The sequence below is a fragment of the Balaenoptera ricei genome, chromosome 12 (genome assembly GCF_028023285.1).
Source record: "Balaenoptera ricei isolate mBalRic1 chromosome 12, mBalRic1.hap2, whole genome shotgun sequence".
NCBI lineage: Eukaryota > Metazoa > Chordata > Mammalia > Artiodactyla > Balaenopteridae > Balaenoptera > Balaenoptera ricei.
Window position 1 is genome coordinate 26,921,053 of NC_082650.1, and position 24,460 is coordinate 26,945,512.

The following is a 24,460-nucleotide window of genomic DNA, read 5'->3' on the forward strand; positions in this document are numbered from 1 at the left end:
ATTGTAGTCCTCCTCCCCTCCCAGGCCCCGCTCCCCAGGGCACCTCCGCCACCCCGCGCGTGCTAACTACCACGCGCAGGCCTGCCTCCGCGCCCCGCCTCCGCGCCCCGGCCCCGCCTCCGCGCCCCGGCCCCGCCTCCGCGCCCCGGCCCCGCCTCCCCCGCTCTGGCCCCGCCTCTCGTCCAGGCTGGCGTCCCAGTCCTGGTCGCGGCTTCGCTGTGCGCGCCCCACTTTCCCGTCCAGGCTCCGCCTCCCGCTGGCGGGATGGTCTGCGGTGGAGGAAATGACGCAAGGCCTAGGCCCGAGGGCCGCGCCTGGGGCTGCCCGCAGTTCTGGGCAGCACCCGAGTCGGTCCGGAGCAGCATGGCTCTCTTCCTTTTCCTCGTCCTTATCGTGCAGGCCGGAAGCTGGGCTGAGATGGGCGCCGCGGATCAGAAGCTGTCCTCGGGTATTGTTGCTCGCGGCAGCGCCGCGACCGGGTGGGGACGGGAGGGGAGGGAGGGAACCCCACCGGCCAGGAACCCTCCCCCCCGCGGAGGAGCCGCGTCCGCATTTGTCCTCGACGCCCGCATTTGTCGTTGACGCCCGGTGGCTTCGGGTCCTAAGGGGGCGGCCGCCGGGAAGGCGACGCAGGGTTTCCGCGGTTTGCAGCCTTCACTTCCCTTTCTCTGGCTCCTTACGTGGTTACCAAAACAACAAAACACGTTCTCTTAATTAATTTTTAAATAAGTGAGTGTCCTGGTCAGCAGTTGTACACTGTGGCCACAGCTCATGACTTAAATATTCGTAAGGTAGGCCCCGAATCCTTAGAAGTTCTTTCGCCAGCTGAGAATTATGAAAAGGCAGTAAACTGCTTCTTACCTGTAAATCTGGAAGTGGTCCAGTGCGTGCACTCACGAGCCCATTTGTCAGACAGTAGGTCTCTCCGCATAGCCTAGTTCCTCGTTTATCTCCGCCTGCTTTTTGAGATTTTCCAGGAAACATGATGAGAACATGTTTTTCCTAAAGCTAGGTATAATGATAATTAAGAGCTCCAGTGAAATCAGTAGTTTTTCTGCAAAAGGGATAAACCTAGATTATCAGAAAACCGGACAGAAAATCAGACAGTCTTGAGTGTCTTCTCTGTGCAGGCAGTTAGCAGCTGCCTGGAAGGAGTCAGGGAGACCCAGCCTCCTTTACCCTTGGCAAACTCTGGGTCTGCACCTCTGTGTTACGACTTCCTCAGTGACATTTGTTAGATGTGCTCCATTCATATCCAGCTCTCCTTTGGCTTGCCGTTTAGAAGTCAAGCAAACAAATAGTTAAGTCATTCCTTGAAAAAGAAATTGTGCCAGGTGTTGGGAATACAAAAATGGGAGTTATTTAGTTTCTGCCTTCAAGGATCGTGATTTTATAGCTAACAGTTATCAGGCACTGTTGTAAGCTCTTATCACACCATTTCCCAAAAGTCCTATAAAGTAGGTGCTGTTGTATCTCCAAATATGGCTGAGAAACTGAGGCACAGAGAGGTCTAACCAAGTTGCTGCTATTCACTGGGGAGCTTGGCAGTTGGGTTCCAGAGTCCAAGTTCTTAACTCTGCACTCTGCCATTACCTGGGGCAAGTTAGTCATCCGCAAGGGCGGCTGCAGTCCTTTGTGATAAGAGCTTGAACTTACACATAGTTTACTGGAAAGCAGGATATGGGCATCTGGCTCTGAGCAGGGGACTCAGGAAAGGCTTCACAAAGAAGATGACCCCAGAGTTGGAACTGGAGGTGCAGAGAGACTTGTGTGTGCAGAGGAAGGGCTGTGAAACAGCAGGTTGAACTAGTGGAATAACTTAAGCATTTTATTGTACAGTACGTGTGTGAGGATATAAGGGGAGAAAGGGTATGTGGAGAGGTAGGAACCAATTAATGAAGTGCCTTGTCATGTGTAACAGCAAAGGACAGAAACACAGCTTTGGCTCACTTAGACAAAAAGAGGAATTTATTGGCTCAGAGAATCCAAGTGAGAGTTAAACAGAAAGGTACAGATGCCAGCTGGGCCTCAGGAAGATGAACCAGGAACTCAAAAGTGCCCAGACCCTCCATTTCTTACTACTGACTCTGAGTGTTGGCAGTCTTCTCGACTTGGCAGGAATCATGGATGTTGACAGCTTTTGGGTTTTGACATCTTGCAGCTTCCTCCACCGTAACCAGATCCTGGAAGAAGGCTCTGATTTGCCTAGCTTGGGGCAGACGCCAGCTTGCATGGGAAGCATATTGTTACAGGTGGTGGCAGTAGGAGACTTCCCAGAAGAAGAGCAATAATGTTCCTGAAAGAAGTACAGGTGCTTAGCCAGCAAAATAACAGGCTCACTCTCCCTTGCTCAAGTCAGTGGGCAGCCATGGGGTTATTTTAAGGAGATAAATGATTTCATGCAGGATCAGATAGGCCATTTAGAAAGACCATTCATCTTACCGAATAGTTTGGCGGTAGACTCAAAGGAGGGAGGTCACTTAGGAGCCTGCTGCTTAAGTCTGGGAGGAGACCATGGGAAGAGGCAGTTTAAATGGAGAAGAAGAAATTAGAAGACAGAGTCAGCATAACTTGATGATTCACTGGATGTGGGAAGAGAGGAAGAGGGTGACTGAAGTTCCTGGCTAGGGCAGAGCATTAAACCAAGTGCACGGCCCTTCCTTCTGAGTACAGAGCCCTCCTGAGCATGGGGCCCCTCGTGAGTACATAGTTCGTATGTCCTTGAAGCCGGCCCTGGGAGTAGGATTGCCTGCCTTCCCCCCACAGGAAGATCTTCTGTGGCTTCTGTACTCCAGCATTTTATAAACACAGGTGTCAGCTACCTTCTTCCAGTTTGTTCTTCCACCCTGGGTATTATCTGAAGAGCATATGCTTTAGCATAGGGGCGGGGCTCTTAATTCACCTTCTCCACTTGGTTATCAACTCTTCAGTCTCTAACTTCAGGTAATGCTCTGGGTGTGTTGAAATTTTTCATTATTTTCTTTGGAATCTGTATGTTTTCCAGAGATTCAAAATACTTAAATCAGTGCATTTCAATTATATTTATTGAAGAGGGTATTAATAATAGTATTTTCATTTTATTCTGATTCATGATTTGTATGGATTTTTGAAAGATCCACCTTTTGGTTCTATATAAAAGAAACCCTAAAGAATTGAAGAGAAAAATAACCCCTTTAAAGAGCTGTCTTATACAGTCTGGCAGCAATAGCGCAATTGTTGTATGAGCTAAATGGATAATTTATGGTTCCATTTTAATTGGACAAAGAATCAGAATGAAAGATGAACCAGAATTAAATGAGTTCCTGACAAGAAGGAATGAGTTTACTTGTAATTTTCTTATTAAGGGAGTGTATTTTAGATTATCCCAATACTATTCAATAGATATCCATTTCAATCATGTCCATTCTAAATACATAATTTAATACATTGTTCAGATTTTGCAGTGCCATCATGTGATTGTGATGGTATGATAAATCAGGCAAAATTACTTGAAGCAAATGCTTGTGATGTCATCAGAAAACAATTATCTCCAGTTCCTATTATATATGGAGCTTATTTTCCCCATTTTTTATTAAACTATCATAGAAATGATGCTTAAGCAGCTTTTGTTAATTAAAACCAACAAAACTTTCCACATTGTCAAGTCTTTAAGTAGCTTCTCTAAGCCTTTTTTCCCTTTTTGGTAAATATTACCTCCCGCCTAGGATGGTTTTGGTGCTTAACTGAGATAATGCGTAACAAAGTTGAGCTCATAGCTTGTCGTGTAGTAAATGTTTAATATATGTTGGTGACTATCATTCAATTATGTGCATCATTATTTTCACAAATATATTTTTAAATATTAAATTGTTTTAGTTAATGAATGAGAAATTGTGTCAGCTTTTAAAAAAAGCAAACTCATCCAGATTAATATGAGAAATTTAAAGTAAGCTCAGCAGCTAACTCCTTCCACCTATTTCCTGTTCTTCATAGACTGAAAAGGCCTCTTTAGTTTTTTTCAGTTCCTAAACTATTTCTCAACTTAGAATGCATTAGTCCAAAAGGGAATTAGTCTTGAGAAATGACTTCTCTCGGGGACTAGGCGGATCTGGTTCAATTAGAATTTATTGGCCTGCCAAGCAAACCCAGCTAATGAAACTGAATAAACAGAAACAATAATAGAACCCTGCATTTCAGATCAGAAAAGTGGCTGGGAAGAAATTTTTTGGATAAGCCCTAACTTGGTGATTTGAGTGAAGGATCTGGGGGGATTTTAGTTAATTATGGGTTCAGTGTAAGCCACTATTTGATATGCCCATCTCTTTAAAAAAAAAGAAAGGAGGAAAAGTATTTCATTCACATCAGTTGCATTACTTCTGGACCCCACATTTTAAGAAAGAGAGAGTGAGTGGTAAAACGTGAAGACAGTCAGGAGGAAGAGAAGACTGCAGGGATACTAGGGGTGTTGACCCGGCTAAGGAGCTATCATATGGCAGGTGAAATAGTCCTGAAATATTTTAGATGTCCTCACTTGAACCCTTAGTTCTGGTACTCTTTTTCTGAAGGTACAAGGAAATAACAGAAGGAAGTAGAAAAAGGACCGTTTTTCCATTAGTTTCACGAAGTGATGGATATGATTCATTTCAAAGCCCCAAAATATTGATATGTTTCAGTTTTAAAACTTTTATGAATGCTTGAAACACCATGTGCAAGAATTCTTAAATGTCTTTATTCATCTTAAGTCTAGAGGACGCTGCTACTTGCTAAGAGAAAAAGTTGGAAAGCATTAAGAAAAAGTTATTTTATCAGCACTATAAAACCATTCAGTAGATAGATCATAATCATAAATATATCTGAAAAAAATGCCAAAGTCCGGATTTGATGTTTTTCACTTTTTCTGCCTGGATTTCTCATGCCATTTCTCATTTTGCAGTGTAAGAAGAGACCTTTGTGAAAACGTCCATGGCCCCTCATCTTTAACACGAGGAAGTTGTTAGCTCTTTTCTCTTGAGAGTTGCTTATTCAGTAAAGGGTCTGGATGCTTTAATTTAGAGCGTTTGTTTTTGAGTTGTAGTGTCAGATGACCTAGAATCCTCCAAAACGATTTAATTACTGGCCCGTGTATCCTTACTTCTTTATGCTTCTCAGTTTGTCCTTCCCATAGAGAGGTTGGTGAGCAGATAGTCACATGGTGTCTACAGAGTACAGAGCTCTGTTTGGCCTTATATGTACACATCTTTTATTTAGTCTTCGAATGCTATTGTGTAAAACTCGATGAACTACTGTGGCTGTGCCTCTTCCCGTAGAGGCACAGATACTTTTGGTGGTTATGGGATGGAGCACAGGAGGCAGCCCATGCTTCTGTCACCGTCCATGCAGAGGAAACCTGGAAATGTCTGTAGCTGTTTGCTTCCCCTTCTGCTGCCTTCCCCGGTAATTATTACAGAGCTGTTCCGGCTGCTGCTTTGGGGGCTTCCATGACATCTCCATTGCCGCATCCAGCGGCACTGCTTCACCACTTGCTGATCTTCATATGTCTTTTCTGTTCTCTACCTTGGTCTTTTTTCATATTTATCACCAGGAGGCAGTTAGTTGTAATCAGAACTCTCCTTTTTGTCTGCATTGTGCTTAAAACGTTATGAAGAGTGATTCTTCTTTCCTTTGTTTGGTTTTGTTTAATTCTCAGCTGCTAGTTCCTAGAGGAGTTCTGGGAAGCAGATCTTCAAAGAGCTAAAGTGTACTCTGGGTAGGATGCAGATATAATGCTCCAGATAGCTCTGAACCCATTTTCAAAAACAACATGTGTTACAGAAAACTGTCGGCATTTTTAAGAGATAGGGAAATGTGCAAGCTTATTCTACTTCATGAAATACTCTAGTAGGATCTTTCCTTTAACTGCACACTCTCTTGCTATTTCTACATACATTTTTATTGACATAGGGTAAATTTTTTATGAATAGAAGTTTGTTGTAAGCCTCAATTATTTATCTGAATATGTAGCCATGTAAACTTTAGGTTATAAAATTCTGAAACTTAAGAAAACGAGTTACTCATGTCAATTTATCATGAGATTTTAGCAAAGATGACAAAGGCAGATGTCTAATAACCGCATGGTTTCTCTTCTGGTAGCGTTAAAACCACAGGTTACATCCTTTGGTGTCAATATTTAAAAGTTTCTCCTATAATCTAGTAGTAATTTCTATTTGCTGGTTCCATTGAAACCTCTTCTACCACCTGTCTTGATTGCTTTGGAAGCTGTGGTTTAAGTCCTTATCCTAGTCTAACCATGTCAAGCTTTCACTTAAATTATGGGAAATATCACCTGACTCACACGAAAAACTAATCTAATGTAGCACAAGTCTACTGCTGTTTGTATTTTATAATGTATGATTCAGTAACCTCTTAAATTTAAATGCACTTTATTTGATATTCTAGAATACAGATTGATTTCTGTATGCCTTTTCCTCAAATGCAGAAATTAATCTCAGATTGAGTACATACAGTTAAAATGTCATTCCTGTTGGGAATAATTTTTTTAAAGGGGGCTTAAAAGGAAGTGAAGAACTTCACTGGAAATGAGAAAGAGGATCCTTGTTACACAGTAGCAGGAAGCTTAGCAACACCATCACCTTCAGTAGCAGGGAAAGCAGGAAATGTGCCTGGTGAGCCCAGTGGCCTAGTGAAGGAGGTTTCCAAGCAGATTGAAGGTGCCATGTGGTTTCTTCTTGTTTCTTGTAAAATATAAGATTAGAGAGAGTAATCAAGGGAAGGACTGTTAAACAAAAAGAAACCAGGACCTGATGGTTTGTAAATTCTCAGCCACGAGAGAAGCAAAAGATGCTAAAATTAAGAAATGGCTTCTGAGGGAAGTTCTGATTCATTATGAGTTTGCTTAACATCAGGTACCTCTCTTTTTTATCTAGTTGCAAAATTATATTTGTATGTGTGATTATTATTTGGTATCAATGTTGAATTGAACCTGGAGGGGGGTGTCTTAATTTCCTCCTCAACCATAGAATGTAAGCTGTTTGAGATGGTTGTTTCTGAAGTTGAGGTGCAAACACACCATAGGAAAAGGAACCCTGTTAAGGAGGCCTTAGTCTACCCTGCTGTGTATGGCCATGGGAACTCCACCAAAACCAGGGCTAAATCTGGCAAGACCAGTGCTTCCTGACTCACCTGCAAGGAAATTGCTTAGAGAACCAAAGATGATAAGTACCAGCAGCCATCAACAGTATTCCAGAAAGAAAGAGTAAGTAGAAAAATGGTAGATGTCTGATCACTGGCTGCAGATCAAAGGGCATGTTGTACCTACTGAGTACTTGAATCTGAGACATCCTTCCAGCTTCATAATCTCAACCTTCAGGCACAAATTGTTTTGCTGCTTTGGTGAATCGTATGGAAGTTAGACATTTCAGCAGTAACCAAAGCTATTTGCTGAGCGGGAAACATAAAATGTACTGGTTTATCAAAAAAATTCTGTTTTATTTAATTTATCTATTTATTTATTTTTTTTATTGAAGTATAATTTACAATATTATATTAGCTTCAAGTGTATAGCATAGTGATTCAGTATTTTTATAGATTATACTCCATTTAAAGTTATTATAGAATATTGGCTATATTCCTTGTGTTGTACAGTATACTCTTGTAGCTTATTTATTTTAGACATAGTTTATGCCTCTTAATCCCCTACTCCTATCTTGCCCCTCCCCCCCCACTGGTAATCACTGGTTTGTTCTCTATATCTGTGAGCCTGTTTCTGTTTTGTTATAGTCTGCCATTTGTTTTTAGATTGCACATATAAGTGATAACATACAGTATTTGTCTTTCTCTGACTCATTTCACTAATACCGTCTAGGTCCATCCATGTTGTTGCAAATGGCAAAATTTCATTCGTTCTGTTTATGACTGAGTAGTATTCCATTGTGTGTATATACACCATATCTTCTTTATCCATTTATCCATTGATGGGCACATGAGTTACTTCCGTATCCTGGCTATTGTAAATAATGCTGCTATGAACATTGGGGTGCATGTATCTTTTCAAGTTAGTGTTTTCGTTTTCTTGAGATATATAAGGAGGGGTGGGATTGTTGGGTCATATGGTAGCTCTATTTTTAGTTTTTTGAGGAACCTTCTTACTGTTCTCCACAGTGGCTGCACCCATTTACATTCCCACCAACGGTGCAAGAGGCTTCCCTTTTCTCCACACCCTCTCCAGCATTTATTGTTTGTAGATTTTTTGATGATGGCCATTCTGACTGGTGTGAGATGGTTTCTTATTGCATTCTGTTTTTAAATTAGTTTTTCCTCCTAAATAAAAAAGATTCCTAAAATTATAATAAAGCAGGGTTTCTCAGTGTTTGGCACTGATGGCATTTTGGACTGCCAAAATGTGGAAAGCTATCCTGTGCATTATCGGATATCAGCAGCATCCCTAGTCTCTATCCTTTAGAGGCCGGTAGCACCCCACCACTAACAGCCAGTTAGGAGAACCAAAAATGTCTCCAACAGTGCCAGCTGTCCATGGGGGACAAAATCATCCCTTGTGGAAAACCATGTAAAGGAAAAAATAATCAGAAAAAAGGGAAAAAATGGCAGTAGAATCTAATTGTCCTTTAGTCCATATAACTCTTGATCCATGTTCTGCTTTGAAACAATAATACAGGTGCTAAATAGTTGTAAATTAAGACAATGTACCAGTTCGGGTTCAAATATTGGAATTTTTGTTTTGGGAAAAAATATAGTAGGTGTTTTCTTCAACAGTAAGCAAATATCCTATGTGTGTGAAATTAACACCTCACTTGACAGGTGAGGAATTCTGAAGTAACTCTTTAGTAGTATAGCAAGGAAAGAACCCAGATTTCTTAATAGCCAACCGAGGGAATATTTTTCTTATTAGAGCAGTCTACTAGGTGTAAACATAAGTGATCATCATTATCATCTGGGATACTTTAAAAAAGTATAAACTTTTGGCTGTCTTTGAATTTTTTAGGATGATAAGTTATGTTTGGAAGCCACTGCACCTGACCACATTGCTATTCATTTATTTATTTTAGTTGTATAAGCACATCATGTTTAGTGGAGGTTTCCAGATAGATAGGATTGAATAAGCTTAAATTTCGGGTCATATTGCTAACTCTGTCTATACCTTCATGTTCATTCATGAAGAAGGGAAGGAAAGGAGGGAAAGAAAGGGAGAGAGAGAGGAAGGGAGGAGATGTGTGTGTGTTCAGTGTTTTAAGGGGTGGTGAACAGTAACCTTTTACACTGAGCAGGGGAAAAAAATAGCTGCTTTTAGTAACTAGATTATGGTCATTGTAGTGTTTGATTATAAGATGTTAAAATGACTTCTGCCTATTCTCTTGTGTAACACTTTCATGTCTTATCAACAAACATTTTCTAAATTGGTTTAAAAGAGCAAAAGCAGGAAGAAATACAGGGTATGTTTTGAAAAAAGCCCTGCACACCTCAGAGAGCAAAATGTTGATGAAACTGGAATGCCTGATGGCTCCGTCAGGCAATTGTTAGGCATCTATTGCTGTGCTAGAGAAAAGGTAGTAAAAGTGTGTAATAGTACTGGCTGGAGGGTTGAGAGCCCAGGTAGTATTTTAGAGTGAAATTGACCATCCCTCTTGTAGCCAGTTCCTCTCTAGACATTGAATACAGTCTGTGGTATCAAATATAGAAAATTCTAGTGATTAAATGAATTGAGGATTATTATTGCAACAGGCAGTACAGTTATTTATAAAAACTCCTCAAACATTCTAGGAATTTATTGCTCATACTATATTTGTGTTCCCCTTGCATTACAGTGTTGTTTCAGTAATTTAAAATGAATCCAAACACTTCTATACATTTTTAAATAAAATTAATTTTTAGAAATACCTTAATTTAAATAAATTTTTTATCTATTCTGGTGAATTCTTTTCTTCAAGTACATATTTGGCTAATTTGGCTTCTTATATTGAGGTTTTCTAATGTTAATGTTAGCTTCTTACATCCATCCATCTTACAGTGCCGACACCAACCAATCTTAGAATTGAGGCCTATAACTTGAATACTGTTCTATTTTGGGATTACCCAATTATGCCGCGGAGCCCTGTGTTTACCGTACAGGTGATGACCTATAGGTGAGTGTTACTCTTTTATCTTTTTCATTCTGTTTTTGCCCAGGTCCTTTCACGTTTCATGACTTGTTTACTTCCATCATTGTTCCTTCCCATGTGGCAGTACTTCCTGAACTGCTTATAGACTTCCAGAAGTAATAAGGATGCAAATTAGTTCTTTTCAGAATACTTCCTGCCATTTAGTTCTTCTTCCTGTCAGAATTGACGTAGAGGAGTATCACTAACTTCTGACATTTTAAGGCATGACAAATAAAGGTTACAGTTCTGTATTAAAAACAGGGAAGTCCTCTTACGTCCTATAGTGTATGTACTGTCGAATAGAAAGAAAAATTTCAAAAAATTTTTTGACAAGTGTTAGGAGTGATTGTAATATGTTGGATTCTGTAATTAAGTAATGACTCAATGAAATTGATTTGTTTAAAGAACAGATTTTTAAAAATTACATGTGGAATGTGGTTTGTGCAGGTCTTATTTTGAATTGAGCCTCTTCATTGTAAATGAATTTACTATAGACCTTCTAACCAAAGAGTAAAGGTTTCCTACTTTGTCTAGCTTCTCCATCCTATTCTTATTCAACTCTTTCTACCAGCTCCATGCTATGAATGAAAAGCAAAGCACAGACAGAGATGGTTCAAGTTTATGTGTTAACAATAAAAGTTACCTTTGTGTTTCTTTGTTCTTCTTCATTTTAGGGACGGGCAGTGGATTGATGCCTGCAATACCTCCCATCATTCTTGTAATATCTTTTCCATAATTGACGATCCATCAAGCCCTCTCTGGGCTAGAGTTAAAGCTAGGCTTGGACAAGAGGAGTCAGTCTATGCACAGTCAAGAGAATTTATTTTATGCAAAGAAGGTGAGTGGAATGTATACATGTCTAAATTTTAATCTTATGCATGTCTTCTGTATATATTTGCTTTTATAAACAGTTGCTAAAAATTATCAGAATGCCCCAGAAACATTTGGAGGAATTTAGGGAGTTCCTGTCTTCTCTTCTCCCAAGCCCCACAAAATAGGGCTAAGAGGCTCCCCTCACTTTGCCCCTTCTAAGCTGTGACACTTCCACCCCATGCAAGTGTGGGTCTGCACTCTGCACCCCTTCCCCTCTCTGTCCTCTGTCACTCCTCCCTTAGTCGCGTTCACTGAGGACTGTGAGAGCTGCTCTCCGTCTTCCCCTCTACCTTAAGTCCTCAAGGCCTGTGGGAATTTTAATACCAATTTAATACATTAAAAATTTTAGAGTTCCATAATCGCCTTCATCCTAGTTCAGCTTCAGCCCCCACCTTGGTTCTGCTCCTTCTTTTTGGATCGTGCCTCCTTTGTCTCTTCTACAGGCCCCTCCTCTACTTGCCCTTGAAGTAGTTTTCTTCCCCAGAGTCCATGCTTTTGTCACCTGATAATTATACCCTCTATATGTCAGATTTTTCCCACACAGATTTATCAAGGGCATACTATGTGCCAGAAAGTATGCTAGTTCCTGAGGATACATTGGTGAGTAAAAACAGACCTGCCTGGCGCACAGTAGGTGTGCAATGAATACGTGAAGAATAGATAAATGGTTCACCTACAAGGTTCCAGACATCAAAGACATATAGTAAATATTTGTGGAATCAGTGAATATCTAGTTCTGATTTTCATAATAAAAATTGAATGTATTTAGCAAACTTTTATAGAGCCTTCATTCCAGATATCCATAGGCATTGGAAATACAAAGAGTTTCAGTGAAGATTCAAAGATAACTAAAATGCCTTTTCTGAAACGTTTTTTAGAGAACATTTTCTGTTTTCTGTTTAATGTTTTTTAATCTACAGAAGCAAAGATAAAGGAAAAATAACTTCATAGAGCTTCTATTATGTCAAGGCTTTTTACCAAGATTCACTAAGGACAGTTAAAATATCTTCTAGATATCTGTGGAATGATTTAAATGTGGTCCTGCTTTAGAACAACAAGAACAAAAAGAGTAGGTTGATTGATTGAGTTTTGGTAGTGATACGTAATACACTGAATTTCCAAGGCTGGTACAAATTCTACTCCTTTTTTGTCCCCTCAGGGAAAATTGGACCACCTAAACTGGATATCAGAAAGAAGGAAGACCAAATCATTGTTGATATATTTCACCCTTTAATTACGGTAAATGAAAACGAACCAGAAGCCATATATGATGATGAAAATACTTGTTATACATTCACGTACAATGTGTTTGTGAGAATAAATGGAAGTGAGGTATGTTTCTATTTCATCTTTTTCAAAATGGAAATTTTTCTGTTGCTAGCATAAGTTGTTTCTATATGTGGTGTAATGAAAGTGGAATGTTCATGAATATTCAGGCAAGACTCATGGATCATAAGTTTTACTAAGAAAGAAGAAATATATGAATGCTGCTGAAGGGAATCAGTACTGGCGGTAATCTTTAACACTGGCCATGTGAAAACATTTTAAGTTTTTCTTTGCCTCTTTTAACAGCATGGTCCTAATCTAGGATATTAACCTGTGTTTTTCCATTTCTCCACTGGTAAGATGAGGATAGTTTTAATCTTTTCTTCCTCATCGGTAGTTATGTAGTGATGTGAAATAATATGAAGCTCTAATTGGAATCTTTGTTTTTGAAAGAAAACACTAACAGTACTACTGTGGGATATGATTACATTCTAGCACTGGTGTGCAGACGACACTTTGACTAGACTTTTTCTGGTCCAACCATTCTCCACAGCACTGCCATTCCTTTATTTAACAATATTTGTTAAGCACATGCCCGGTGCCTTCTAGGCACCAGGAGATAGCAGTGAACAGTACAGACAAAAAAACTCCAGTGATAAGTACTGTGGAGAACAACAAAGCAGAGAAGAGGGCTGGGCAGTAGTGATTTTCAGCAGGGTGGCCAGGCCTCACTGGGAAGTGTTAACTGGAGCCAGGGCTGGAGGAGGTTAGGAGGTGAACTCTGTGGATGTATGTGGGAAGAGGGCATCAGGCAGAGCCTGGCAGTAGCGCCCAGGCATGTGAAGGGAGCAGCAAGGCTGGCTAGAGCGCGGGGGCAGATGAGGTCGGAGAGTTCACTAGGTGCCACTTCTCTAACGGCTTTGGAGGGATTTGACTCTTATTCTCAGTGAGACATTGTGCCTCTGGAAAGATTTAAGCAGAAAAATGACATCTGATTTAGGTTTTAAAACATCACTTTGGTTGGTAGCTGAGATGTCTTTCTAAAGTGCAAATCTGACCATATTACTTCACTGCTTAAAACTCTTTAACAAATCCCCATCAGCTACAAAATAATATCTAAATCCTCTTCCATGGCATGGCCTGCAAGGCCTTCATGATTTGGCCTCTTGCATCATTTCCAGCTACCTGTCTCCCCATTCCTTCCACCTTCATTTTCATTTGTGCTTTGGTGAACTGCTTGTTGTTCTTAGTTTCCTGCAGGTACACTGCTCTTTCACAGAATGCCCTTCTCCACCTTTTCTACTTTGGAAAATTTCTACTCATTCTTCAGTATTCAGCTGGCATATCATCTCTCCTTCGAAATCTTTTCTGACAAGGTGGACTGTTTCCTCTTCTCTGGTCTGGTTATTCCTTGTTCCATGGAGTGGTCCTCTTGGAGTACTTGTTACTCTTACATTTCTTTCTTATCTGTCTTCCACACTCTATGATAAAGTTATTTGAGGTCAGGCACCACTGCCCTACCTTTGTGTTCTCAGGCCGTAGCACAGTGATCCGTGCACTGTGGCTGGTTGAATGAATGATCAACTCCCAGAGATTGCTTCAATCCCTTCTGTGTATCACTGCCAAGAGATACAGCCTTTGCATAATACCTATGTTGTTCTTACCATGAGATGCTTTTCTCTCTCACCAGCTAAGTTTCTAGCACTAGAGGAACAGGACTAATGAACATTTGTTGGTTTGACAACTAAGAGTTTTAAATTCATAATCTCTATTTTAATTTTTAAATTTATTATCTCTATAAAGAACATTTTAATGGATATATAGCACCATGCCATGTTGAAGTAACAAATTGACTTATTGTTTGATATCAACACTATTTTCAGACATGTTCAACATTCATCATATTGGATGATTGATTTTTTTCTTTCCAAATTAAAAGGAGTCATGCATTTTCATTGTTTTTTTTTCCTCTTTCCAGACCACAGATAAAATGTACATAAAGAAAGAAGATGATTGTAACGAGACTCAGTGCTTCTTAAGTATTCCTGTGTCCTCGCTGAACTCTGAGTACTGTGTTTCCGCAGAAGGAGTCTCAGAAATGTGGGCTGTTACAACTGAGAAGTCGGAAGAACTTTGTATTACCGTTTTTGATAATAACAGCACAGGAGGTAAGTTCTTGCCATTTTTTCCTAAATATAGGGAGTGATCACTAAAATAGGGTAATGTAAAAAGAGGCAATTTGTAATTTCAATAAATCTCTGCTCTTTTAAAAAATACTCAGTAGTTCCATTCTTCAGAGAAGTTCAAAATTAAAAATAAGGCCATTTTTCAGGCATTAAGAGATACAAAGCAACCAATTTAGAAAGCCATGTGATGACCTTTTGACCCAGGAAAGAAAAAATATAACAAAAACATAAAACCATGTGCATAAATGTCTGCATTTCAGGATTATGCATAATGATATAAGTCAATTTATTACTCCAATATAACAAGTTGTTATATATCCATTAAAATGTTCTTTATGAGGACAGTAAGTTTAAAAACTAAAAGCAGCAATGTTCATTGACTAAAATTGTGTCATATGTGAACTGGACAAGCACTGGAAATTAACATCCAAAAATAAATATAGATAGCTTTAAATGTGGATTGTAGGTCAATTGTATAACACATTTTAAAATCATTATTTTTATTTTATTATTTCTTGTGTGTGTGAGGGGGATACATATGATAGAACTTCAGAACTGGCATTCTCATTTGGCAGGTACCTTAACAAAAATTTGGACTTTTTTTTCCATGGTATGAAATTTAAATGTTCATTATAGATAATTTATGAAATATAAAAAGCCAGAAGGAAACAAAATGATCTGTAGTTCTAAATTACAGACACTCAGTTGCTCACAGTTTGGTGGTTTTTTCCCATCCTGTTTTTTCTTTTGCTGTGTAGCCTTGATCATATTATGTAGTATATGTAACTTTGTATACTGCTCCAAGCATATGCTATAAATATTTTTCCGTGTTATTTTACATACTTTATTAATATTATTTTTAATATCTCTAGAACATTTTATTATGAAGATCATATTTATTTAATGTTCCTCAATTTTTGGACTTTTGATTACTTGTAGATTTTTCTCTATGATAAATCATGCTTTGGTGATTGTCTTTGGGTGTATATATAATTTTTTTGATTGCTCAGATGTTTTTAGAACATATTTTCTAGGTTAAAAAAGTGTACAAAAAATAACACAGTACAAATTTCTTTTTGAAGAATGGAAATCTAGGCTGAAGAATCAGACCAAACACCTAAAATTAATACTAAAAACTTTTAGGCCATTATATGAGGGTTTCAAATAGGTGACTTAAAATAATGCAGTGCATTTAATACCAGTTTGTGTTATACTATTTGGAGTCAGAAAATCCTAATTCATGCATAAAATTTGAAATAATGCAAATGCCCCAGATTTATTAAAAAAAAAAAAATCCTGAGTTACAAACTGGGCTGATATTGTGTCCACATGATTGGCACCATCGTGGCTCATAAGCAGCATTCCCTACCTGCCTGCTCAGTGCTTCTAAGCAACGTGCCAGTGTTGCTTATGGGGTTATTTTATCTTTTCCTATTGTAATAATTTTTTTCACCTCCTGTAACAGGTGTGATAGAGGCATTTATTTGAGTAGCTTCCAGAGTCATTATTAGAATAGAAATTAAAGGTAATAAAATGCTATGAAGGAGGGCAAACACCACCACAGTATGTAGAGTACTGTTAATTTGTTTTGTTTGTTTGTTTGTTTTTGGATTTGTTTGGTTTTTTTTTTTTTGGCCATACCACACGGCATATGGGATCTTAGTTCCCCGACCAGGGATCGAACCCGCGCCTCACCCCTCTGCAGTGGAAGCACGGAGTCTTAACCACTGGACCACCAGGGAAGTCCCGAGTACTGTTAATTTGGAAGAGAGGACTATGGAAAAAAAAATATTGAAAATTGTGCTGTGAAAATAAAAAGCAGCATTAGAGAAAAATATACAACCGTGATTATAGATGTTTGTGCTCTGAAACGGATCTTCCCAATTTTATATTATTCGTTGTATCTGGTTTTCATTCAGTGGGAATTTATTCCTGTTCAACTTTCCTGTGTGCGTGTGTATGTGTGTGTGTGTGTGTGTATACACATCTGTGTATTTTTATAAGTTTTTGTAATCTTTAACAATTTAAGAATTCAGAAGGGTGGGACTAAATTATTTTAAGAGTTAGAGACATTGCCAGAATTTATTTCTAAAGAGATATATTTAAAATATTTTTCTTTTGCCTCTTCAACTGAGAGAAAAGTGTAACTCTAGAAACACTCTGTATTTGGGGCTGTAAGGAAATTGTTATGAAAAAGTTATTTTAGCCACATCATATCATGACAGTGTAGTCACAGAAAGTTTAGAATCTCAAAGCTGGGAAGAATCATGTTGGTATCCAGGACAGGTACGTAATTTTTTACTCATCTCTCCTGACTTCTGTGTCAGTGTTCTTTAAAACTCTGACCATTTAATTACCTGATATGTAAATCTGTTAAAGAATAGCACTAAGACTTTCTAACTATTTGATGGATATAGCAGTGTTCCATTGTAATTCTAATTTGTGATTTTTCCCTTTTCTTAGATCCTGTTTGGATTCCAATTGTTGCTGCTTTACTACTCTTTCTAGTACTTGCCCTGGTAGCTGTATGTTGTCTCGTTAAGAAGATGAATCCATTTAAGAGAGAAAACATCATGTTACCCAAATCCTTGGTAATATATTTAAATATTTTTTCTTTAATTATATACAGTTGGCCCTTGAACAACACAGATTTGAACTGTGTGGGTCCACTTATACTTGAATTTTTTTCAATGAATATTCTGGAAATTTTTTTTGAGATTTGTGAGAATTTGAAAAAACTCTCAGACAAACCACATAGCCGAGAAATACTGAAAAAATTAAGAAAAAGTTAGGTATGTTATGAATGTATAAAATAGATGTAGATATGAATATAATATGCAGAATATGTGTGAATTGACCATTTATGTTATCAGTAAGGCTTCTGGCCAACAGCAGGCTATTAGTAGTTAAGTTTTTGGAGAGTCAAAAGTCATATGTGGGTTTTTTGACTCCATAGACGCTCAGTGCCCTTAACCCTTGTATTGCTTAAGGGTCAAATGTACACTAAAATGTTAATTTGAAATTTTTGATAATTCTTTTTTTTTTTTTTTAATTTTTATTTATTTATTTATTTATTTATGGTTGTGTTGGGTCTTCGTTTCTGTGCGAGGGCTTTCTCTAGTTGCAGCAAGTGGGGGCCGCTCTTCATCGCGGTGCGCGGGCCTCTCATGATCGCGGCCTTTCTTGTTGCGGAGCACAGGCTCCAGACGCGCAGGCTCAGTAATTGTGGCTCACGGGCCCAGTTGCTCCGCAGCATGTGGGATCTTCCCAGACCAGGGCTCGAACCCGTGTCCCCTGCATTGGCAGGCAGATTCTCAACCACTGCGCCACCAGGGAAGCCCCGATAATTCTTAAAATTTGTTTTTTAAAGTAGAATGATGTTCAGCAGTATGTCACCTATCATAAATAACTCAATCTTCCACACATCCAAAACTACATATTTTTTACTATGCACTATGCTTTTTTATGCATGGGGCAGAGGCATAGTGAGACAGTGCTAAGGAGCTTAAAGTCTAGTGGGAAAAAAAAGATAAGTATTCAATGGTTGTCCGGTGTGATAGGTTCAAAGATAGACGTTTATATACGTGCCAGTGAGGACTTCTTTTCTTCTACCTTTGCAGGGTAGGGTTAGTCATGGCTTTTCCAGAGGCAGTGATGCCTGAACAGTCTTGAGGGACAGATAGGAGTTTACCCAGATACTAAGGGACAGTGTGTGCTAAGGCCCAGTGTCAGGAAAGCGTGGCTTTTGAAAATCTGCAAATACAGAAACTCTTCATGGTGGTTAGAGGGTAGAAGGAAAGATGACCCAACAGTGAGTCTAAACAAGAAGTGTGACATTTTAATGCCTAACATTTAAAAGTCTTTGTCTGATGAAAAGAACATTTAAAAGTATCAGAATGATAACTATTTAAATCAAATATGACAGGCAAAATATCTGTGATATGCAAAGGGCATATTTAAATTTGTTATGGAAACATTATCTTTAAGTAGAGGGGTTAAGAACTATCAATAGTTAGTAGACAATTCACCTATGAATTATAATATTCTTACTACTAGTAGTTAAGCACAAACCAACCTTGCAGTATGCTATGTTACACCCACTAGAGAAGGAAAAATAAACCTGAATATCCATTAGTACCTTGTAATAAACCTGGTATATGCTGGCAAAAAGTAATTATAGCCCCGAGGGGAAGGTAAGCATACAGTGGGTGTACAGAGTAGTAGCATCCTAAACATGCCACACTCTTAGATCTAGTAATTCCTCTCTTAAGAATTAATTCTTAAGATAATTTCATAAATAAAAAGATGTATAGAAGTATTCACTTCAGCATGTTCTATAAATGGTGAAAATTGGAACACCTTAATACTTAGTATTAGAGAGATTATTTAACCATCAGTGTAAAATTACTGAGCCCATGAAGATTAGAATTATGAAGACAAATGGTAAAATACTACGTAAAATAAGTAACTGCACTCCCATTACAAATGTAACATGCATACATGTCGAAGGTAGTACACAAAAAGCAACATATGTTGGTGAGATAGTGACTTTCTAAAAATTCTAAAATATTGTTTTTAATCTTAATATATTTCCATTAAAAAGAAAGAAAAGGCAACTATCAGATTCTATTACACTGTTATCCTAAATATGCCATTCAGTTGTATATTTAGTTAACCATTACCATTAGACCATTTTTCTTTTGAGAATGAGCACTTATGTTTAATAAATTATTATTTTTAATCACTGATTTCTCTTCCCCTAGCTGTCTGTGGTAAAAAGTGCCTCTTCAGAGACAAAATCTGAATCAAAATATGTATCGCCCATCACCTACCAACCAATTGCCATAGAAAATGAGCAGCTCTCTCCGGGGACAATTTCAAACGTGCATACTGAGGACAATCCAGGAAAAGCAGAACATGGAGAAGATCTTTCTAGTGAAACAGAAGTGGTGATCACTGAAGAAAATATTTCGGACTTGGCCCCTGGTAGCTCTCTGACCCCAGTAAAGGGAGAAAATTCTATCCATGCAAGCAGTAACCAGTCTGAAACCTGCAGCATCACTTTAAATGCGTATCACTCCAGAAATGGTTCTGATAGTGGCCTTGTGGTATCAGACAACTGCCCTGACTCAGAATTTCCCCCAAGTAATAAAACTGAAATAAAGACAGAAGGACAAGAGTCCATAACGCTGAGAAACACTACCACCTCCTTTGGTTATGACAAACCCCATGTGTTAGTGGATCTGCTTGTAGATGAAGGTGGTAAAGAGTCCTTGATTGGTTATAGACCTACAGCAGATTCCAAAGAGTTTTCGTAAGATCAACCAAGGTCACCAACTTGGAAGGATCTGCTTTTCCTGAACAGTTTTTCTGCTTTGATTTCATGAAAAGGTCATGATTTCAGAAATTGTGTCGTCTCGATATTAATCAAATGGAATGTCATGGTTTGGATAAAAGTGTAAAGAGCCTGTTTGACACTGTCACTTTTGGTCGGAAAACTGCAGTCTTTAAAAAAAAAACAAAAACCACTGTCACATGTGAACCTTTCCATCTAGATTTGTGAACAGTAACAGTGAACGGTCTCTAATAACCCTGCTTCCTTTAATGGTGTTACCCCCAGGGTCCTTTGTAACCACTTCAAGAGACAAAATGGATTTTTTCCTTTCTGTGCCTCAGCATGGTATTTGTTTTTGGAAGTTTATGTATATAGTCTTTTCTAATATTTTCAGAAAAAACATGAATGCTTTTCAAAATTGTACTTAAAATTGAATTGAAATCAATAGTGTTAATAGAGTGTGTAAATAAAAACATGTATATATTTTTTATGGAACATTGCATTTAAGGATTTTTATAATAAAGTAACTTCAAAGTTCATTTTTGTATTCATTTATTCAGAGTTAACTAGAATATTTTTTATTCGTTTGCTTCTTTCCATCCATTAATGTTATAGAATCATTTTCTAATTATTCATCTCTAATCTTTAAAATAGTCCTAAAAATAGCCTAGTCTTTAAAAATGGTCCTTTTATATCTGTATCTTAATATTTAGCAATCAGTGTGCAGAACACACAAGCTGTGTGTCCCAAGCTGTTTGGGGGGAAAAGCAGAGATTTAGCTGTAGAGGGTGTAGAGTGAGAAGTCTCTAGCATAAAGATGGTGGTCAGAACCACAGGAGTGGCTGAGGAAGAGCTAAGTAGCATGTGGCGTGGAGCGAGAATCCCCAACCAGAGGCAAACCAAGAGTTTATATACCACATAAAAGTTCTTGGGAATTACTAAGAGGATAGGAATTTTAAGACTCAAATGAATTAACTTGACTAAAAAAAAATGTTAAATACAAATTACATGAGTAAATTAACAAGCCATGGAAACAATATTTCTCCTCATTTAAAAGTGCAAATTGAAACGAGTTGCTGGTTTATTAGTGGGAAAAAAGTACTAGTATACTCATTTGGGGGACAGTGTCTTATGAATTGCTTTTTAAACTGATGTAAGAGTACACATAACATCCCATAAAAATCCATATGCTTTACAGAATCTAATCTCTATTGTAGGAAAATTATAAAAAATAAATTTTTAAGGCAAATGAAAAATGTAGACATTAGAATGGGAAAAAGCAAAAATATGAAAATAATGGATGTAGCCAAGGATAAGGTGATAGTTACCACTCTTCATAAGGATGGTAATAGGTATTACCACCAAATGTAAACAGAGTACCTGTTCTTTTTACCCTAGCTAATTCTGATAACAATCTTTTTCATTGCTCCCAGTCTTTGTAGAAAAAATACTTTAATGCCTTCATTTGCATTTCTTTCATAATTAGTAAAGTTGGGCATATTTTATATATTAGGTGTTTATACTTCTCTGACGACTAAAGTCCTTTGTCCATTTCTTTCTGGGCTGTGTACATCTTTTTTTATTGACTGTATCCTTTGTCTGCCATGAGTTACACATTTATAATTTCTTGCCTTTCACCCAAGTCTTACTACGTAGATGTTTAAAACGTTTATAAAGTCAAATTCATTTTTCCTTTCATTCTTAAGAAAACTCCCTTTCCCAAGAAGATAAAAATTTTCACCCATGTTTTCTGATACTATTTGGGAGTAATTGTTTCATTTCTACTTTTAATTCTTTTATCCGTCTAGTTTCTTTCTTTTTCATATAAGGCATGAGATAGGGATTCAGCTTTATTATCTTGGTTTCTAGGGCTGCCATAATAATTACCACAAACTTGGGTGGCTTAAAACAACAGAAGTTTATTCCCTCACATTACGGAGACCGGGCCAAGTTCTGTCTGACAGCTCCCTGGAAAGGTCCTTTCTTGCCTCTTACCAGCTTCTGGGGTTTGCTGGCAACACTTGGCATTCCTTGACTTGTAGATGCATTGTTCTAATCTCTGCCTCTCTTATCACATTCTTCCCTATGTGTCTCTGTGTCCAAGTCTCTCTTTATAAAAACACTAGCCATTGGATTAGGGCCCACTCTAATCCAGTAAAACCTCATTTTAATTTGATTAGATCTGCAAATAGGTTATTTCCACGTAAGATCACAATCATAATTATGAAGGGTTACGACTTAACGTATCTTTTTAGGACACACAATTCAACTCATCATCTATTTTCCTCTTATAAATTACTCAGTTGTCCCAACACTACTTATTAAAACATCCAACTTTTCTGTGCTGATTTCAAATGTCAGATTTGTCATATGCTGATTCTCAGTATTCCTGGGACTGTTCATTGTTTTGTATCCACACCACACTGTTTTAATTCTTACAGCTTTCTACTGGGGTTGTTTTGCCTTGTGAGCCCCTCCTTAATACTTTCGGTCAGTGTTCACTGCTCATGTTTCTCACAAATGATTGTTCTTTCAGGTGAGCGGTAGAAATTTTTCCCAAGTTTGCCCCAAATTTGGAGGTCCTTTTGGGATTTTTTATTAACTGCATTGACTTTGTACAATGTTTAGGAATAACTAGCACTTTCCAAATTTGATGTTCTGCAAGAATGGAGTATTGAATAGAGTATTTCTCTATTCAAGTCTTATATCCCTCAGAGTTTTATGCTTCCTACAGGTGTATGGCATTTCTTACATTTAGTCCTTGATATTTTGTGTTGCTGATGGCAATATAATCTTGCATTATGACTTCTAAATGACTGTATGTAAGAAAACTATTGTTACAGATTGTTTTTAATCCAGCCAACATCTGAACTTTTTTTTTTAATGAAGTTTCAGTTGATTGTCTGGTTTTCCCAGTATACAACTGTGTCGTCTATAAGAATCATCTTGCCTTCTTGTTGCCAATAATATACTTTGTATTTTATTCCCTTGTCTTCAAACTTTGATAAATTGGAATAGTCTATTTCTCTAGAGCAACATACCTACTAAATCGGTCAAAAGCTGGTGACTGTGGGTAAATCACTTAGCCTCATGGGAGTTGGATTAAACTCTCTCTACCTTTGGCTCTAAGAATCAGTGTTTCCATTTACATTAACTAATAAGGGGATCCTCTTCCTGACACAGTTCTGATTCTTAAACTAATTTTTCCCCTAAATTATTACTGCTTTCCAAAAACTCGTGCCATTGCATCATCATTTCATGCCAAGTTAAATTGTCTAAGATTACTGCCTGTGTCACCTTTAGGATACTGCATATTATGCCTAAGAAGAGTATAAATGGATGACTTAGATCATCAATCCCAGCTTCGTTTGTTCGGTGACTAGTTAGCTTCATTTATGAGGTGCAGGACTTACTCTACATTTTCCCCTTCTATGCCTCTACATTCTCCCCTTCTATGCCTCTACATTCTGCCCTTCTGTGCCTCTACATTCTCCCCTTCTGTGCCTCTACATTCTCCCCTTCTGTGCCTCTACATTCTCCCCTTCTGTGCCTCTACATTCTCCCCTTCTGTGCCTCTACATTCTCCCCTTCTGTGCCTCTACATTCTCCCCTTCTGTGCCTCTACATTCTCCCCTTCTGTGCCTCTACATTCTCCCCTTCTGTGCCTTTACATTACATTCTCCCCTTCTGTGCCTCTACATTCTCCCCTTCTGTGCCTCTACATTCTCCCCTTCTGTGCCTCTACATTCTCCCCTTCTGTGCCTCTACATTCTCCCCTTCTGTGCCTCTACATTCTCCCCTTCTGTGCCTTTACATTACATTCTCCCCTTCTGTGCCTCTACATTCTCCCCTTCTGTGCCTCTACATTCTCCCCTTCTGTGCCTCTACATTCTCCCCTTCTGTACCTCTACATTCTCCCCTTCTATGCCTCTACATTCTGGAGCTTGGACTCTTTTGGTCACTAGAGCTACCAGCTGGGAATGAATGAACAAACAAAAACAGATGTATAATTATTGAACTGTTTTCAAAAATACCCACCTCGTCTCACCTTTACAACACCCCATGAGGAGGAATTGCTGTCCGCATTTAAGGTGAGGAATCCGTCAGATTAAGAGACTTACCCAGTAAGTGGCGGAAAGGGGAGTCTGCTTCCAGTGCTTTCCCCAGTAAATCTCAGCTGCCGGCTGGTGGTTATTCACATGTTTAGTGGTAGAGAGATCTTAGAGTAGAGATGTTACCTGGGATGTTTAACCTGTGTTCAGACACTCTAAAAGTAGAAATATTTTAGAAATAGTTAAAAACTAAAGGGGAGGAATTAAGAAGATAGAGGAAGGTAAATTACCTATGATAAATTTATAAATTATCTATGCCAACAGGAGATGGAAAAAGGATTGCTGGCTTGCACTGAGATCCCCATTAAAGATTAATGTTTAGGTTTGAGGGGATACTTCGAGATTCTCTAGAAAATTCTGTAACCTGGAAGCTGAGGAGTAAACAACAATGGACACTTATTGAGTCCTGACTATGTGCCAGGCACTATGCTGAGAGCTTCACTCATGCTGCCTCATTGCTAAAATCCCAGAGTACCTATATTTGATAAATGAAACTAAGGCTTGAAGAGGAAGAGTAACTTCCACTTGCCGCATAATGCAAAGCCATTTCTTCAAAAT

At 38.4% G+C, this 24,460-nt stretch overlaps 1 protein-coding gene across 1 annotated transcript; it reads left to right on the top strand.

Annotated features, from left to right (window-relative positions):
* Window positions 1-218: 218 nt before the first annotated feature.
* Window positions 219-20,309, top strand: IFNGR1 (interferon gamma receptor 1). The gene is made up of 7 exons (XM_059941115.1): window positions 219-448; window positions 10,001-10,115; window positions 10,805-10,968; window positions 12,163-12,335; window positions 14,248-14,437; window positions 16,919-17,046; window positions 19,219-20,309. Exons 1-7 carry the CDS (start codon window positions 265-267, stop codon window positions 19,771-19,773), a joined length of 1,509 nt encoding a protein of 502 aa, XP_059797098.1. The 5' UTR covers window positions 219-264; the 3' UTR covers window positions 19,774-20,309.
* The last annotated feature ends 4,151 nt before the right edge of the window (window positions 20,310-24,460 follow it).

What these genes read in the sequence shown, in the direction of transcription:
- IFNGR1 (XM_059941115.1), top strand. Translation starts at nt 265, where the DNA reads ATGGTCTGCGGTGGAGGAAATGACGCAAGGCCTAGGCCCGAGGGCCGC. An exon ending in TGAGAATAAATGGAAGTGAG is followed by an intron (nt 12,336 to 14,247) that starts GTATGTTTCTAT and finishes TCCTCTTTCCAG; the next exon opens with ACCACAGATAAAATGTACAT. An exon ending in TCATGTTACCCAAATCCTTG is followed by an intron (nt 17,047 to 19,218) that starts GTAATATATTTA and finishes CTCTTCCCCTAG; the next exon opens with CTGTCTGTGGTAAAAAGTGC.